The sequence below is a fragment of the Salvia hispanica genome, chromosome 2 (genome assembly GCF_029641045.1).
Source record: "Salvia hispanica isolate PSC_SH4W2 chromosome 2, Shi_PSC_v1, whole genome shotgun sequence".
NCBI lineage: Eukaryota > Viridiplantae > Streptophyta > Magnoliopsida > Lamiales > Lamiaceae > Salvia > Salvia hispanica.
Window position 1 is genome coordinate 33,865,110 of NC_142693.1, and position 17,325 is coordinate 33,882,434.

Consider the following 17,325-nt stretch of genomic DNA (forward strand, 5'->3'; position numbering starts at 1 on the left):
AATCGCTACTTTATTCTCCAATATAATATTCGAAACTTATCTCAAATCGTGCAAAATTATTGCACTACCTCTTGTTCTTTAAATTCGTTCTTAATCCCAATTAATAGTACTAATGAACCTAATGAGTAATGACTACGCATTTTCTTAATAGTGAAAAAATAGTTCAATTTTCGTCAAACAATTCTTGTATCCCAACACCTCAAATTTTGTAGATTTAATTAAATTTAATTTTTAGACTGTAAATTAGGTAAATTACTAGACAGTAATTATTGAATTTTTCCCTCAAATCAATTTTGTCACTTTCAAATAAAGACTATTTGCCGTTCTAATAAAAGAGTGTGAACATAGAAGCCCAAATTTGTGTATACAGATATGCACTATCTGGTTACATTTAATATTCTTCTTTAGTCAACCTTACACTATAGTCATGCATGCACATATAGGTACAACAAAAAATTGTCCAAAATCTAAACATAACGCATATATAAATATATATATATTCGTCTAAACCTCCCACCCTCCCTTTAAAAAGCATAAGCATTTTAGCTCAATAAGCAAACATTTGATGTCAGATCAAAAATTCAAAATAGTTGGATGAAGAAAGTTGGCTGAATTGTTTTCTGGGCTTTTCTCTTTTGCAATAAAGTTCCATTCTTTATTGTCTATGTGATTAAATGGATGCTATGGCAATAAGTTCTGCGCCCATTTCTGTTGATTCTATAGTAAGTTTGCTGAACCCTTTTCCAATTTTCAAGATTTTATTTTTGCAACAAATTCCAGATGTGTGTGCATATGCAAGCATAGATATCCTTTTTTATTGTGGATGATTATTGATTATGAATTGCCAAAGTTATTGTATAGTAGTAATAGTTAACTGCTGGGAAAATCAGAGTAGATATAGTGTTAATTTACTTCATTGCTGATTTGTTAGAGCCATGAGATTGATATATGTAGTCAATTTAATTTTCTGCCTCAATTAGTACTAAATTTTGGCTCAGCTTAGGATCATAGGTTTCATCTCTAGGTATAGAAATTTCAAGTATGCCTAAATCCCCGGGCGTTGACGAAGGAGACAATCAAATATCTACTGGAGTTGAGAAAGGCTTTACTTATATATATAGCTGAATGATGTATACAATGTTTCCTATGTTACATATTTGAATGAGTCTTTTAAGATAAATGGGAAGGAGCTACCTTCAAGTATCTGTAAGTACGAATCATACGACATATTTTCACATAAATAGTTTATAATGTCATGCATATTATACAAAACTTGCTGTTTCTGCTATTAGGATGGTGTGATACTTAGATTTGTAATAGTATTGGACTTTTAACTATCGATCTGTTTATCGTGGATATGCAGAAAGAAACATGGATGCAGACATTCATTTTGTCGTTTCAGAGCCTTGGTGTAATATATGGCCGCTTGAGCACGGCTCCCCTGTATGTATTCGAAACAATTGACGCAGGGGACATTTCATCGCCAGAAGAGATACACGAACTCTTCTCGTTTATTTTCTGGACCCTCACCCTCATTCCCTTGCTGAAGTATTCTTTCATCGTATTGAAGGCCGATGACGATGGAGAAGGTAACGATGTTGATTCTCTTGTGAGCTGCGGGATAGAGCTTTTGAAACTCAGACTTCATTGATCCTTGCAGGTGGTCCATTTTCGTTATATTCATTGCTCTGTAGGCATGCTAAAGTGGGGTTGATTCCATCCAATAGCGGATCGAGCAAGATGTTGTATCATGAAGAAGACGAGATCTCTTCATCACCATCCCAAGGCAAACCAGAAAACAAAGCTAGAAAGGCTATAGAGAAATATAAAAGCTGTCACTATTTGCTGTTATTCCTTGCTCTGCTCGGTGCTTGCATGATATTAAGTGATGCAGTTCTTCGACCATCAATTTCTGGTTGGCCTTTGTTCGATAAAGTCATTGAAATACTACTACTGATAAGACAGGAAAACTAATCTTAATCCGTGTGCAAGTGCAGTGTTATCAGCAACGTCTGGTCTTGGACGTTCATTGGCGGAAATATCACAAGGTAAGAGTTCGATGCATACAAAGGAAGAAGGAAGAAATTTATAATTTTGAACTAAAAGCTTTTAGCTGTTTTCACCAGTTTTCTATTCAGACCATAGGAAGGACCATGTGGCCAATGTCTTTCAGAAATGTAAGTCGTTGCATGCTTCGATTCGAACATTAGTAGCCTCAACTTTGTAAGATATCCATTCAACATCCTGATTTTCTCCGTATGTATCCAGATTTGCCAGCTCCTGTGGCATGTGCCATATTGGTTGGCCTTTTCACGTTACAGCATCACGGAACGAAGAGAATTGGGTGCTTTTTTGCCCCAATCATCATCACATGGCTTCTCTTCATCAGCGGGTCCGGCCTCTATAACATTATTCATTACGATGCCCAGATCCTCCGTGCTGTCTCCCCAGTGTACATGCTAAGGTTCTTGAGGAAATTTAATCTCCGACACGGGAAACTCCTAAGCAGCACTGTCTTATGCATTGCAGGTTCGATCAGTACTACTGAAACCATTCTATTTCCATTCGATAATCCCTTTTGAAGTAATTATTCCTTTTGATCACGTGTTATCAGGGTCAGAGGCGATGTTTGCTGATCTAGGCCACTTTTCCAAGAAATCTATCAAGGTAGGTGTAACTTATATACATACTGGTCTCTTGTAGTTGAACAACGAACTCTTCCACTGATGCAGATAACGTTCATCTGCTTCGTATATCCTGTCCTTTTGTTAACATATGCTGGACAAGCTGCATATATCTCGAAGAATCTTCATGGTGATGGTGCATTTCATCTAAGTGAATCTATACCTAATAGTAAGATTTATTTTTCCTCATATCTCCTTCTGTGATAGCTGGATAGTCGCTTCTTATTATTGAAACGATCGTTTTTCAGAGGATCTTGAGCATATATTTGCTGTGTTGTCGCTGTTTGCTTCGGCTGTCGGAAGCCAAGCTACCATTACAGCCGGATTCTCCATCATACACCAGTGTCAGGCGCTAGATTGTTTCCCCAGAGTGAAAGTTGTTCACACGTCGAATAAAATCTCTGGGCAAGTCTATGTTCCCGACGCAAACTGGCTGTTTATGGTTTTGAGCATAGCATTCACCATTGGCTTGCATGATACATCAAAGCTTGCAAAAGCAACAGGTATGGCTCTTGTAGCACTTTTGCATGATACTGACCTTTTCTTAGCCGTTGTTCTCGTCGTTTCTGATGGCAGGATTGTCTGTTACTACGTGCTTGTTGGTAACGACTTGCTTGATGTCGCTCGTGATTGCTCTGTACTGGGAGAAGCATCTGTTTGCATCAGTATATTTTCTGCTCTTCTTTGGCTCCGTTGAGGCGATATATCTTACGTCAACATTGACGAGTTTCTTTCATGGCGCGTGGTGCTTGTTCATCCTATTTGTATTCTTTATAACGATCATGGCCGCCTGGCACTACGGCACTCTCAAGAAGTATGAATCCGATGTAGAGAACAAGGTATCGATCGAGTGGCTAACGGATTACAGTCCTAGCCTCGGTGTTTCCAGGGTGCCGGGTATTGGCTTCGTCTACTCCGATGTCGACACGGGAATCCCTGCCTTCTTCACTCATTTCATCTCAAATATTGCTGCATTTCATCAAGTTGTGGTGTTTGTGACCTTCAAGGCTTCTCCCGTGCCGTACGTCCACGAGAGCAGGCGGTATCTCATAGGCCGAGTCGGCCCGAAAGAGTACAAAATGTACCGCTGCATAGTGCGATACGGATACCACGACAACGTCAGGGACACGGATGACTTCGAGGACGATATAATCCACTCGATCGGAGAGTTCATCGTGAGGGAGGAATACGACCACGAAGCATTAAATTCGCCAGAAGGTAGGATGATCGTTCTTGGTACCCTGTCAAACGACGGGAACGTTCTGATCACCGACACAGATATGAGCTCGAGTGAATGCTCTTCGACCGTGGGAGTAGGCGAGTCTCGACGTGGTCTTCTGGATGCTCCATCGAGCAGCGGGAACAGGAAGCGGGTTCGATTCATGCTTCCCCCGGAGAGCCCTAAAATTCGAATGTCGGTTTCGCAGGAGCTAGGGGAAATGCTCGACGCTCGGGAAAACGGGACGACATATTTCTTGGGGCAGTCCCATTTGATGGCGAGGCAGGGCTCAAATTTGTTCAAGAGGCTGCTGGTAATGACTTATGTTTTTCTTGGTAAGAACTGTAGGGAGCCTCCAGTTGCACTCAACATTCCTAATGCTGCTCTTTTGGAAGTTGGAACAGTTTATAAAATATGATACTCTTGTAATCTTGTTTTCTCGAAATCCGCATGGGCTGGGGCCGACCGACTCCACCACCAGTCCATGACGGTCGAAACCTCCATTTTGTGAAGCTGTCACGGGCCTCACTGTGCGGCAGCTTTGCCCTAATCCTTCGGGATTGGGGTTCACTTACCGCCTCTGACTTCTGATGCCGTTGGCGACATTCTTTACTATATCTGATCCGAGTTCTATTTCTTGGATCCACAACCAACTTGTTTTCATGTAACAACTTATCTAAATAAAGTACAATTAGGATTTCTAATGTCTTCATCTTTATGTAACAATTCAAATGTTTGAAAACACCAAATCCATTTTCAAATGTCCCATTTGCTTGATGTATAGTAGTGTACAAGACAAAACAAAACAAGGAGATTAAAAAACAACTTGAGCTCTCCATTGTTGAATTTTGTGTTGGTACAGATTGAACAGAAATATCACATTTGAACAAGAGTCATCAGTTTGATACCATACTCTCTGATTCTTTCACGAAGCCATCGCCCGTCCAGTCTCTATCAGATTGCAACCCCTTCTTGGTGGCCTTCCTTTCGCGAATCGCCTCTTGCTGCCTTGCCACCAGATCCATGTGGGTCGTGAAATAGTCGAGAGAAGCTCTGATTGTACGCATAAAAGAGTGAAAGAGAAGAACATCGTCACAACAAATACCAAGGTTCCTGCATATTTATGAAGCTGTTGAGAAAGTTCTGAGTTCATACCCCCTGAAATCTTCAATGGATGAAAAGTTGTGCTTTTTCATGAATTCCTGCAGCTCAGAACAAAGCGTCTTCACGAGACCATATCCATGCATCATCACGCCCGTGCAGACCTAGAAAAAAAAATCATAAATCGTTTTAGCTACTGATCTGCTTTTTCCCTTTATTCTGTAGTGACAAACCTGAACTGTATTGGCTCCAAGAAGTATGAACTCGGCTGCATCATTCCCTGTCTCAACTCCTCCAATAGCAGAAAGCGAGAGATCTTTATCAGCAAATTCCTTCTTCATCATCTGTGCAATACTCATCACTTTTGCAAGTGCAATAGGATGGACTGCCTTGGCTGAATAGCCTCCCGGAGTCGAATATCTAAAGTTCACATACGATGCGATAATTAAGAAGATGTGGGGAGAGTTTACATCGAGAAAAGGTTGAAACATGTTAAAAAGTGTAGATTTTACCCCTCCACACAAGGCTCTGGGCGCAAGGTGTCAAGATTAATCCCCATGACGCTCATGATTGTGTTGATTGCAGCAACCCCTTCGCATCCGGCTTGCAGAGACACTCTAGCTGGCTGTACAAAGAAAGAAGATTGCAGCAAAAAACGAAGGAAAGTTAACATCACATTACATTTTTTAGTTAAACATAATCTTCCAATGTCAGGAATATGATTCAAGAAATCGCGACACAGATAACCAGCAATTATATATGCAGATTTAGATAACAATCGCAATGCTGATACTAGAGCTCATGTATGCAGATCACCCCACATAATGCTAAAAATTCTAGTCTACCAAGAAACTAAAGCTTTTGTTCTTAAATATATTGAGCAACAGATTCCCAAGAATAAACATTGTGCATATTTGTTCGTTTTCAACAAACCAGCAGAGATCGTTTTCTAAGAAGTACAAAATTGGCCATAATTTGCAGTAGCGAAAACACAAAACCTGCGTGATGTCTGTGATGTTTGGAGTCATCTTTGCCCAAACAGGGACAGTTGCTTTCGCATTAATCCATCCACAAACTTCTTCCAAAAGTGCGCAATCTTGGCCAACAGCAGCGCCCATTTTACGCTCTGGCATTCCATGAGGACACGAAAAGTTGATTTCAAAAGCATCCTGCAAAAGAAACATCACGTTTGAGAAAGCTATCCAAACTGCTAACAAGATCAAATTGAGAGATGAGCAGTGGCTTACAATTCCAGTTTGCTCAACTCGGTCAATGAGCTCCTCCCACGCAGCTTTGTTGTATTCTTCCATGATAGAAGCAATGAGTATCCTGTCCGGATACTCTTCCTTCAACTGTTTAAATTCCTTCAACATAGTCTCTAGAGGCCGGTCGCTTATCAGCTCAATATTTTGCCACCCTATGATTTGCCCTTTAGGAGATCCATTCGCTCCAGCCCGTAATCTAGCATACCGAGGGGTTACATTCACAACTTTCGAAGAATCCAGTGACACCTACACACACACATGTCCATGATCAAGCCTTTTTTCCATCTTCACCAATTCATGATCATACCAGAAACACACATTTTACACACAATATTGGTCCAAATCTAATGATTGACGCAGCAGCCGTAGTACTTTTAGAAAACAAAATCTAGATGACCTAATTTCAATCAATTCCAACTACCATCCAGATTTAGCTATTTCAACTTGTTATCCCAATTTAATCGGAGCATTATCACTTCTCTCAATAAAATCACTCACACAGCTCACAAAATCAGCAAAAAAAATCAATGAATTTTCACATCACACTTGAAATCGAAAAGCAAAAGTTAGCAATTAGTGAAAAACGGTACCGTTTTGGCGATAACCGCGCCCCAGCCTTCGTTGAAGGCGCGCTTCATGACGGTGTAGTTGGTTCCGGGCGGACCCGACCCGATGACGAAGGGATTCGGCATTTTGAGCCCGTTTACCGTCACGCTAAGATCAGGCTCTGCAGCAGCCTCGCTCTGCGCGGATACTCTGAACCCGATCCGGTTCGGAGCGAGCACGGCCCTGCGAGTGACCGGAAAGTCCGGCGCCGGAGTGCTGACGTGAGCAGAAAATCGGAGAGATTCCATTTTTGTTTAGGTTGGAAGAGTGAAGATGGAGAGATGGCGATCAAGATGAATATCCTGGAATCGGAGTTGTGATTATAGAAAGCTAATTGTTTTGGACTGTATTGAATTGAATAATCTTATAAGAGATTAATTTGTGAGAATTTTGATGTGAAGATTACGTGTTGATAATGATTTTGTGATAATGTCAACAACGAAGCTGCAACAGCTTACAGCTCACATCATGCTTCTGTTATCGATTTTTTTATGTATATATATTTACGTAAAATCTTCAATAAAAGATTACCGGAGACGAGGAGGCGCACGTTAATCAATACAGTGTTTATCCATGACGAGGCGCACGTTAGTAAAAATATCCACTGTATTTTGCTATTTTCTTTTTCTTTTATTTTTTCCTTCTTTTTTTTGTATTCTATTTACTAAGTCCTATATTTATGATTAGATCGAAGTTCGGTTTCCAAATCTTTAATTCAATAATAATAATAATAATTATAATTATATTAGCTGTTATAAATGTGTACGTAATAATGACCTGCTTTTAGGACAAGAAAAAGTGAGAAAATTTTATGCATCAAACCAGCAAGACAAGAGTAAACAGACAAATAAAGGATCAAATGCCAAAATATATATGGATTAGCGCAGAATTTTAGAATTGCTACTCATGACGTGTTCATTTCCAAACAAAACACTTAGGAAAGTGATGTGATTTCTCATTTTTTTCCACATCAACAAAGTTTGCAATATTGAATGGTTTTAGATACCCGCTAATATTATACTCCATTTACGATTATGTTATTAAAATATTTATATTTTTTTTTGCCATTAAAAATGAAACGTTTTTATCTCTCTTACTTTATTTTTTTTAACTCACAATATCACTATATAAAATTTCATGCCGAAAAATAAACGTTTCATATTTATTAGGATGGGAAGAGTATTATTTTCAACTCCTGTACAAATAATATAGTGTATGTAACAACTTTCCTTGCTGTGGCTGAATGTACAACAGGGGATCCAAACCCATATTGAATACACTAAGAGCACTCCCAATGGTCCGGCTAAAAACTCCCTTATTTCTCCCTAACTCCTGCCACATCAGCGCCACATCAGCACTAAAATTTATCTCCAGTTTTTAGCCAACTTTTAGCCAATTGCTCCAATGGTTTCTCCCTTATTTCTCCCTTATTTTTCCCTAACTCAACATTTCATTTTTACATCATCATTTTTAATATTGTTTAATTTTCCCTACAAATGTGTTTAATAAATAGATTTATAATGAACAATTCATCGTTGTATTAATCATTGGAAAATATAATACAACGAGAAAAAAAAAAACTACAAATAAAAAACCATAAAAAATAAATATTTAAAAAACTAAGAGGGAGGGGCGTCCGGCGGGAGGCCCATCAGGATCTTCATATTTTGGATGGTCGACCAGAGGGACTGCTTCTCTTCTGGGGTTCCGCCGCCGGTGAAGTACAGCGTGTACAGCTGCGTCAGATTGGCGACATTGGCAGAGAGCGTGGCTTGTTGTATGAACTGGGGTTCCGACTGGGCATCCGACGATGCGCCCTTCCCCTTCCGCCTCCCCTTCGCCTTCTTCGCTCCCACAGGGCGCTCGTGCGGACCATCCCCAGTCAAGTCGATGGGGGTCGCGCTTCCCTCACTCTCCGCACCGCTAAGTCGCGAGCGCACCGATTTCCCGTGCAGCGCGGTGTGCATCCCCGTCCGAAATTTGGGGAGATCCTTCAGCCTATCATAGATGTTCCAATACTTGAAGCCCTTCGACAAGAACTGGCCATTATACCTCTGCATGGCCTCATCACGGACCATGTGCTCGTTCTGGCCACTCGTCATGTTCGTCATCAAGTTAGAGTATATACCGTTGAAGTGGCTGCAGTCCCTCATGAGGCGCTCCCAATGCCGGCGGATCGCCTCGCTGCCATGGTCCTTCATCGAGGTAGTCTTGTTGCTCGTGTACTTCTCCGCAACCCGCTCCCAGAACACGAGCTCAGTCTGGTAGTTGCTGCGCTGCGCGTTCTGCGTCGTGTCCGCCTAGCAGTTGGCTATCAGCTCGGACTCTTCCATAGTGTAAGTAGTCCTTACCCGCTTCGGCTTCTCATCGGAAGCCGTATCAGTCGCAGCCGTCGACGCCGGCGCCGGCGCCTTCCCCTTCCTGCTCCTGGAAAGCGGCTCGGCGGGCGTTTCTTCCACCTCGTAGTCGTCCGTGCTGAGTGTCGGATCCGTTGTGTACGTCGCGTCCTGAGATCCTTCGTCGTCTGGGATGGATCCAGGGGTGTCGAACAACGATGTGACTATCTGGGGGCGATACACATCGTCGGCTGGAGAGGGCATGCTGAGGGCAGACTGGAAGTACGGAGAAAGTCTGCGCACCGGAGGAGTCTGCAATGGGGACGGACCCACATATGGATATTGGCCGGGAGGAGAACCCATCGACAACAATGAGTTCATCCACTGCTGATTTGCTTCATCAGTGGGAATTTGCGTACTCGGCTCTTTGCCCTTACCTTTTCGGGAATTTTTCCTACTTGAACTAATAATTTTGAAGATTGAAGATTGAGATAATGAGATTGAAAAATTGAGAGAATGAAGATTGTGTGATGAATGGAGGAGGATGAATTATATATAGTGTAGGAATTATAGCCGTTGGTTGCAAAAAAAAAAAAAAAAAAAAAAAAAAAAAAAAAAAAAAAAAAAAATCGCCGAAAATTGCCGAATCGCGCTACAGTGGGCGCCGATGATTCGGCGATAAATCGGCGATGAATCGGGAGTTGGCGATGAATCGGTAGAATTAACGCCGATTTTTCGCCGAAATCACCCCAACACCCGGCGAAAATCCGGCGATTTCCGGCGATTTTTCGCCGACGGTAAAGCCTAACCACTGGGAGTGCTCTAATATGGCTGATAATTTTTTATACGAACAGATTCTCACGAAATAAAATGACTCAATAAGAACATGATGATTACTGCTAGATTCAGGTTATCCAATAAGAAATAAAACTATGGGGTATTATTTATATTAATTAAAAATATTATTCCCTTGTCTACGAAAATTGGTCTCATTTGTGGATTACACAAATTTTAATGAGAAATTCGTAAAGTAAGATGGTTAAACTTTCCATTTTTAGAAATGAGACTATTTTACGTGAACATCTCAAATGACAAAATGAGACTTTTTCGTGAATGGTGGAAGTATATTTTAATTTTATTATTTATATTTTAATCATAATAAAGTTTTAATTATGTTATAACAAGTTTTAATCATGTAATATCATTTATCTGGTCATTATCGTGTCGTGTTAAGCTAATTTGTACAATGACTTACTAACATTAACGGTAAGACTAAGGCTGACAATTTTCGAATGACACGATAATCCGCACAAGTCCGAGGCAACAACGAGCCGCGTTGTTGTTGCCCTTATACTCCATTCGATCCGAATTACGAGTGTTAATACCCAAATTACAGTTTAAAGTTGTGAAGTCTAATCCAACTAACAGCGAGTTGTAAATGTTGCGAGTTGAAACTGTGAGCCCCAAATAGCGAAATGCTAAAATACAAGCATTAATGTCGCAAATTAATTAAAAAAATTAAAAATAATTAAATTAATGAAAACGACGTTGTATAAAATTTACCTAAACGATAACCTTTATACGCAATTCACCCATCTATCTTATTCTTTATTCATCTCCCATTATATATCAAAATTTATCAACAAATTCAATTCCTTCTACATAGAGCCACAAAACCAAAAAAGAAGAAAAAAAATGATAAAATCAAGCGGCTGTTCGAACTAAAGGGCAAAACGGTCTATTGGGATCATCCCTGTGGCTGGGTACAAGAAAATGCCTCAACCTCCCCTGTTGTTTCCTCATATACCCCTCACAAAGAAACTCCCGCGAAAATTGATCCTCCACCTCCCTATTCACATCATGCACAAACACATGCGTCTCGGCCCCACCGTGGCGGTTCCTAGCCATCATCCCGGCTGTGTAGATGGCCGACATCCTCCCCGGTGCCTCATCGTAGTACCCTGTGGGCGCGTCCACCATGATCACGTCCCACTCCACGCCGTAGACAATGCTGGGCAACCCCTTGAGCGCCAACTGACACATCGAGTACCTGAAATATATATGGAATGAATAAGATACCCCCTCCGTCCCATTTTTATTTGTCGCAATCAAGATGACTACTTTCTAATTTTGGAAATAACCTCATCTCACCTCTCTTCTCATTAAAATATTCAACTACCTTTTTCCTCTCTACTTTATTCCACCTAACAACACTTCCTAAAATCTCATGCCACTCAAGAATGTGGTCATCTTGAGTAGGACGGAGGGAGTATATGGCTTTAATTAATTATAATTGGACTTTAATTAACTAACATAGACAAAAGGATACAAATTCATAACCCAAAATCTATGATGATCTTAATAAAAGGATGCAAGTTCATAGCCCAAAGCCTATAATGTTGTTACTTTATTAATATATACTCCGTCCATTCGTCCCCACTATGTGGCTTAGTTTTTCATTTTGGATGTCATATTAAATGTTCCATTTCACTTTTATCATTTTTTATAGTGGACCTTACATTCTACCAACTCATTTTCACTCGTATTTTATAAAACTAATACCCCCTCTATCACATTCTAAGCAAACGTTTCATTTTTTGCCCTGTTTTAAAAAAATGATGATAAATAGTTAAAGTTGAGATAAAATTCAGTAAGAGAGACAATAATATAAATCTCAAAACAGGGCAAAAAATGAAATGTCTCGCTTAGGCTGAAATGGAGGGAATATATAAAAGTATGACTCACATTTCAGCAACTTTATCGACACACTTTCTATAACAAATAAGTACTACCTCGGATCAGCGACGGCCGTGCACTCGGGCCCCCTCCCCGCCTCCATGAGTCCGCGCGCCTCGCTCACCCTGCTCCCGTACGCCACGTGGTACGACTCCAGCATGGGGAATCTCCGGCTGATCTGCTCTATCCAGGCCGCGTCCTCCTCCAGGAACACGGTCCGTCCCCCGTGGTTGAGCGAGTGCCACATGAGGCTGTCGTGGCCGAGGCCGAACACGAGGAAGTTGCACGGCGACGCCCGGTCGAGGACCCTCGCCGTCACCGAGATCTCCTTGAGCGTCTGCTGCGGGGTGATGCTCGACGTCGTGTAGTGGACCAGCGCCTCCGCCACCGACGTCGGCAGCTTCCCTGGCGAGCACCCCGCGCCGCCTTTCGCCTTCCTAGACAGGAAACCGGCCGGAGACGAGGATGATGGTAAGGTTGATTTGAGAGTGAATAGGAGGAGAGATGATGTGGTGACTATAATGAGGAGGAGCTTCAGATTTAGAGGGTTCTGAGCTCTGACCCTCATTTTTGAAGGAAACAAAATTTGAACAAAGGCTAATAATGAACCTACAAAATGTGCGTGTGTAGATATATGATTGTGGTGAAAAAGGCAGCACAACAACTGGAAATATTTTGTATGAAGCAATATGGTTTGCTGGTGGATCAGATGTAAGAAACCCACCCTTCAGTAGGTGATGCGTTACATGAATCACAACTGAAATTAGTTAAAAAGAAGGTTGAAGCAAATGTAATGTTATGATTCTTTTTTTTTTTTTTGTGTTAAAATGAGAAGTGACTTTAGACATTTGAGTTAAGTCAATACCAAGCAATTTGTTTTGGCTTTCTTTAAAAAAATGAATTTTCTTCTCCAACCTTCCATATGTGAAAAGCTATACTCACTCCGTCCCTGAAAAGTATGAACTAGTTCCTTTTTAGTTCGTCCCTAAAAAGTATCAACTTTATAATTTTGAAAGCTCATTTCTCACTAATGAGGTGTGACTCATTCTCCACTAACAATACTTTAAAAACTTGTTCTTTCTATCTCTCTATTACTTTTCTAATTATGAATTAAAACTCATACCGAACCAAATGTTCATACTCTTTAGGGACGGAAGGGAGTATAATAGCATCGCGTTTGAAATTAGTATCTCTATTCTCATAGCATCTACTCCTATATAGGTTTGAAATACATTTTAGGATAAATTGCAAAACAAATCACGAGAGATGATCGGAGTCTGGTCAGTCCCACATTTTTCAAAACTTGAACAATAAATCACAAAAGATGTAATTATCGCAATTATCTCATCCTTCGATTTTCTATCATATTACGCGTTGATGTGACATCCGATTTAAAACATGTTATTTCATACAGGTTATCACATCAGCTCGTGATTGTCGGAAAAGTGAAAGATGATATAATTGCAAAAATTTCATCTTTCATGATTTACTTTTCAGATTTTGATAAGTGTGGGACGGACCAAAATTTGACCATTTTTTCATAATCTAAAAATTTAATCTTAGATGGATTATCATAGGATACTTAGTCATGAAAATTGAACTAACACCCATGAAGATTGTTTGTGTTTGAACCTATGCGTAGCGTTCGAAGAAGGAATTGGGTGGAATTTGATTCATATAGTGTTAGGAAGTAAAAGGCTATCTATCTAACTTGGAAAATAGAACACCAGTCGTTGCTTAGAGAAATATGCAAAATATATGAACTTTACGATAAAGATGGAGGCTATAGTATTATAAATGCTATCTTTGATTATTGCACTTTGGAAAAGGTGATGTAACATGTGTGATTATTCACTTTTAATGACTAATTCTATGTTCCATGTGGTGTACTTTTCTTAAGTAGCACACGTATGAATTTTGTCCAATTTTAGTTATTTTATAATTTAGTTGGGATTTAAAATGAAGAGTACTAGCTTTTTTTATTGGTAAATAAATTGAAAATTTAAAGGCAGCGTTTGAGTAGACCCGAAGGTGCTCAATCGAGTTTTAAAATTCTTGATTATTTTTAACAGTAATAATAATAATGATAATTTTACTAACATCATATAACAATCTTGATGAGATTTTAGGGCCTAATTATGTGTGAATAATTTAGCCAGTAAACAGCATATTACTGGTGAGAAAACGACGACAACAATATTAATAATGACGCTGACATTGCATGATTATATTAATGGCGAGGACATATTTCAGTACAATATCAATAACATTGAATTTTTTTTGACTTTTTTTCGTAAAAACTTACCAAATAATTTGTGATATACTGTAATTTAATAAACCTCCATTTGATAATTAAGATAATTCTTTACACTACAACAAAATGTCTTGCAGTAACACATTTTTAGTGACGCAATGAGAAATGTCCAAATTTGCTGCATCTACAATACATAAAAAGGAAAGTAAAATTGTTAAACTAAAATATGTAACAAATTTTGTAACTATATGACAGATTAATATTGTCCATCTTGAAATTATTAAGAATCCTTAAAATTTGAGTAGAATCTTATCCACTAAATCACTTTAGTAATTAATATAGGAGAGTAGATGGGTGCAATTGTATCAAGTGGATTCCTCTTTTTTCTTGTGTGTGACGTGCTAGTTGTCTTGCTACATAGCACTTGATGATTACGCGCGCATGCAGTGTTTCTCCACGAAATATTTAATCTCACCTAATTAAATAATCGTTTCACTAAGTTAAGACTTCCAAGCTACAACAAAGATACAAGGTGTCACAATAGTCAAATTAAATATCTTGTCCAGTTTAGCTCAATGGTGGCGGAGTGGTTGGGGGGGGGGGGGGGGGGGGCTCCGACTAATTTCCTTTCATCCGGATGTAAATTTACCATATCTGCCCCCGACTAATTTCCTTTCATCCGGATGTAAATTTACCATATCTGCCCCCTCCATTTGCCCTGAAAATAAAATTGTCATTTTCGCCCTAAACCAACCTACTAATATATATTTCGCCCCCTCCGTTTATAAATCCTAGATCCGCCACTACATTTAGGGTGCCGGAGGGGTGGTGGTCGACCCCGAAGAGCTTAATTGTCCCATATATATATTATCGAGCCAAAAAATACTATGATAGTCATCAGAAAAATAGCAATTTATTTAATAGAAAGAATATAAATTGGATAATAACATAGTTTGGATTGTGTAATATTCCCGATTCGATATTTATTAAAATAAAATAAAAGATTTATTCAGATTTAAAAATACTCGTGTAATGCAAGAAATCCTCTCTCACTTTTTTGGATCTCAAATAGATTTCAAATTTGTTTGTTTATGGGCCTCAAACATATTCAAATCTAAAGAATTTTCAGTAGAAAACCTAGACAACGAGTATCAAATTTGTAAAGAACTCCATTACTTAATTTTTTAAATAACAAGTTCATCTTCCACTAATTAAATAGAACTCCATCAAATGTCCAACCAAAGCCTCCCCTCACCTTAAAGCACAAATTTGAATTCGGTAGGCCCAAAACAATACTCCATTTGATTGCAATTTAAAATAATTTAGCTTCTAATTTATTAGAAAGAGTGTAAAGGCTAAACTCATCAACATATGCTATTTTATAATTTTGGTCATATATTTTATCTTTTAAATTTTTGCATCCTGAATATTTCAACTCAGATCACAATTATTCCCATACTAACAATTCCATCAATTTTTAAACGATTTTAATCCGATTTTGACTAATTTTTAAACAATATTAACTCAAATGGGACTGTTAAAACCATCAAAATCGGATGAAAACCGTTTGAAAATTGACGGAATTATTAGTGTAGGATCAATTGTGATCGGAGTTAAAATATTCAGGATGCAAAAATTCAAAAATAAAATATAGGACCAAAATCATAAAATGAGCATAAATTCATGACTAGTTTTGACATTTACTCTATAGAAGATCCCAACCTTACTACTTTTATAATTATAATACTTTTACGCTGACAAACTCACAAACTTTGTGAAGCTTATCCAATTATTCATTTCACATTTATAGGTCGAAAAAACTTAATAAGACAAACTCGAGGGGTCAAATTAATATTTATATCTCACTTCCATACATAACCGACTCAACGCACCGAAAAAGCATCGAAGATCGTCGAGAAGTTTGGCTAATACAACACGAAGAATTGAATACCAGAGAAGAAATGGCATTGCAGTGGATGATTATGGCGTATCTGGTGGCAGCGGAGGCCGCGCTGGCCGTTGTCCTCACTCTTCCCTCGCCCAAAGCCATACGATCTCGGATTGTGGCAGCCGTCTCGCTAATTCTCAAGCCAGCACTCTTTATCGTACCATTTGCCGGATTCCAGCTTCTCGGTATGCTCCTCTTCCCCTTCACCCCGATTGATTCTCGATTTTCGTGATCGAATTCAATTGCGTGTTTATTTTCATTGCAATTTTTGTTAGATATATACTGGAAGAATGAGCATCGGTTGATGTGCACTGGAGAGGTCTGCACCGCCGCGGAGAGGAATCGCTATGAGAAATCGGTATTGGCTTCCACATTAGTTTTTGTCGCTGAATTTTTTTGATTGTGCGCTGGTTAATCAGTGTTTTTATCAGGAAATTACGGAATTAGTAATTTATTTATGTGAGATTAAGCCGTTGTTATTTGATAATATCTCTCACTTTTCGTCTTGGAATGAATCTATGCTTGTTCTGGAAATTGCAATTTAGGTGGAAACTTCGTTTTTGGTTGATGTGGTTGTTACATTGTTGAATACGCTTATTGATGTTCATGTATGTTGATTTCTATAGACTATAGTCCTCTGTTGAAGCAGGAATTTATTCAAATATGGATTTGGTAAAAAACTCAAGTGTGTTTATCAATGTGACTGATTACAGATGTACAAGTCTCAGAGGAATGGAGTGCTGTGCGTTGCGGCTTGCCTCCTTTACTGGTAAACTCTCAACTTCATGGCCCTGAGTTTGTTCTCTTGAGTCTTGCATGATATTGTTACATTTACATCTTGCCTTTGAATTGTTGGTGCAGGTGCATCTTCCGCATTTGCTGTTATAATAAACAGATCGAACGCATTGAGGAAGTCGAGAAGAGGAACAAGGAACACTAGTACATATCTTTCTCCATCCATTTTGTTTTTGTCAAATGCGGGTAGATGCGAGGCTGCAAATGTCTCTATGCTAGTTTTTCATATATTTGTGTCTGTTGTTTAGCTCTATAGTTTGTCTGACTCGTGGATTCTGCAAATAAATATAGTTGTTATGTTAGCTCATTTATACGTACAGTTTACTTTGCTCCTGTTGTGTAGGTTTTTATCTTACTCTCTCTCATGAATTGTGGGTTCTG

General features: G+C 39.2%; 4 protein-coding genes across 4 annotated transcripts; 2 read left to right on the forward strand and 2 right to left on the reverse strand.

Moving 5' to 3' along the window:
* The first annotated feature begins 545 nt into the window (after window positions 1–545).
* On the forward strand, window positions 546–4,749 carry LOC125200981 (potassium transporter 25-like). Its single transcript, XM_048098835.2, has 10 exons — window positions 546–722; window positions 1,364–1,589; window positions 1,661–1,915; window positions 1,998–2,048; window positions 2,127–2,177; window positions 2,269–2,529; window positions 2,615–2,667; window positions 2,733–2,853; window positions 2,933–3,187; window positions 3,261–4,749. The coding sequence occupies exons 1-10, from the start codon at window positions 675–677 to the stop codon at window positions 4,319–4,321; spliced, it is 2,382 nt and encodes a 793-aa protein (XP_047954792.1). The 5' UTR covers window positions 546–674; the 3' UTR covers window positions 4,322–4,749.
* On the reverse strand, window positions 4,718–7,350 carry LOC125200982 (dihydropyrimidine dehydrogenase (NADP(+)), chloroplastic-like). Its single transcript, XM_048098836.2, has 7 exons — window positions 6,860–7,350; window positions 6,252–6,515; window positions 6,003–6,173; window positions 5,517–5,629; window positions 5,238–5,424; window positions 5,059–5,168; window positions 4,718–4,956 (listed from the first exon to the last, which is right to left on the reverse strand). Exons 1-7 carry the CDS (start codon window positions 7,121–7,123, stop codon window positions 4,800–4,802), a joined length of 1,266 nt encoding a protein of 421 aa, XP_047954793.1. The 5' UTR covers window positions 7,124–7,350; the 3' UTR covers window positions 4,718–4,799.
* A 3,437-nt stretch (window positions 7,351–10,787) lies between these two features.
* LOC125219203 (glucuronoxylan 4-O-methyltransferase 1-like) lies at window positions 10,788–12,556 on the reverse strand. The gene is made up of 2 exons (XM_048121120.2): window positions 12,004–12,556; window positions 10,788–11,261 (listed from the first exon to the last, which is right to left on the reverse strand). Exons 1-2 carry the CDS (start codon window positions 12,513–12,515, stop codon window positions 10,916–10,918), a joined length of 858 nt encoding a protein of 285 aa, XP_047977077.1. The 5' UTR covers window positions 12,516–12,556; the 3' UTR covers window positions 10,788–10,915.
* Window positions 12,557–16,047: 3,491 nt separating this feature from the next.
* On the forward strand, window positions 16,048–17,251 carry LOC125219582 (uncharacterized). Its single transcript, XM_048121604.2, has 4 exons — window positions 16,048–16,334; window positions 16,425–16,507; window positions 16,863–16,918; window positions 17,011–17,251. The coding sequence occupies exons 1-4, from the start codon at window positions 16,163–16,165 to the stop codon at window positions 17,087–17,089; spliced, it is 390 nt and encodes a 129-aa protein (XP_047977561.1). The 5' UTR covers window positions 16,048–16,162; the 3' UTR covers window positions 17,090–17,251.
* Window positions 17,252–17,325: the final 74 nt, after the last annotated feature.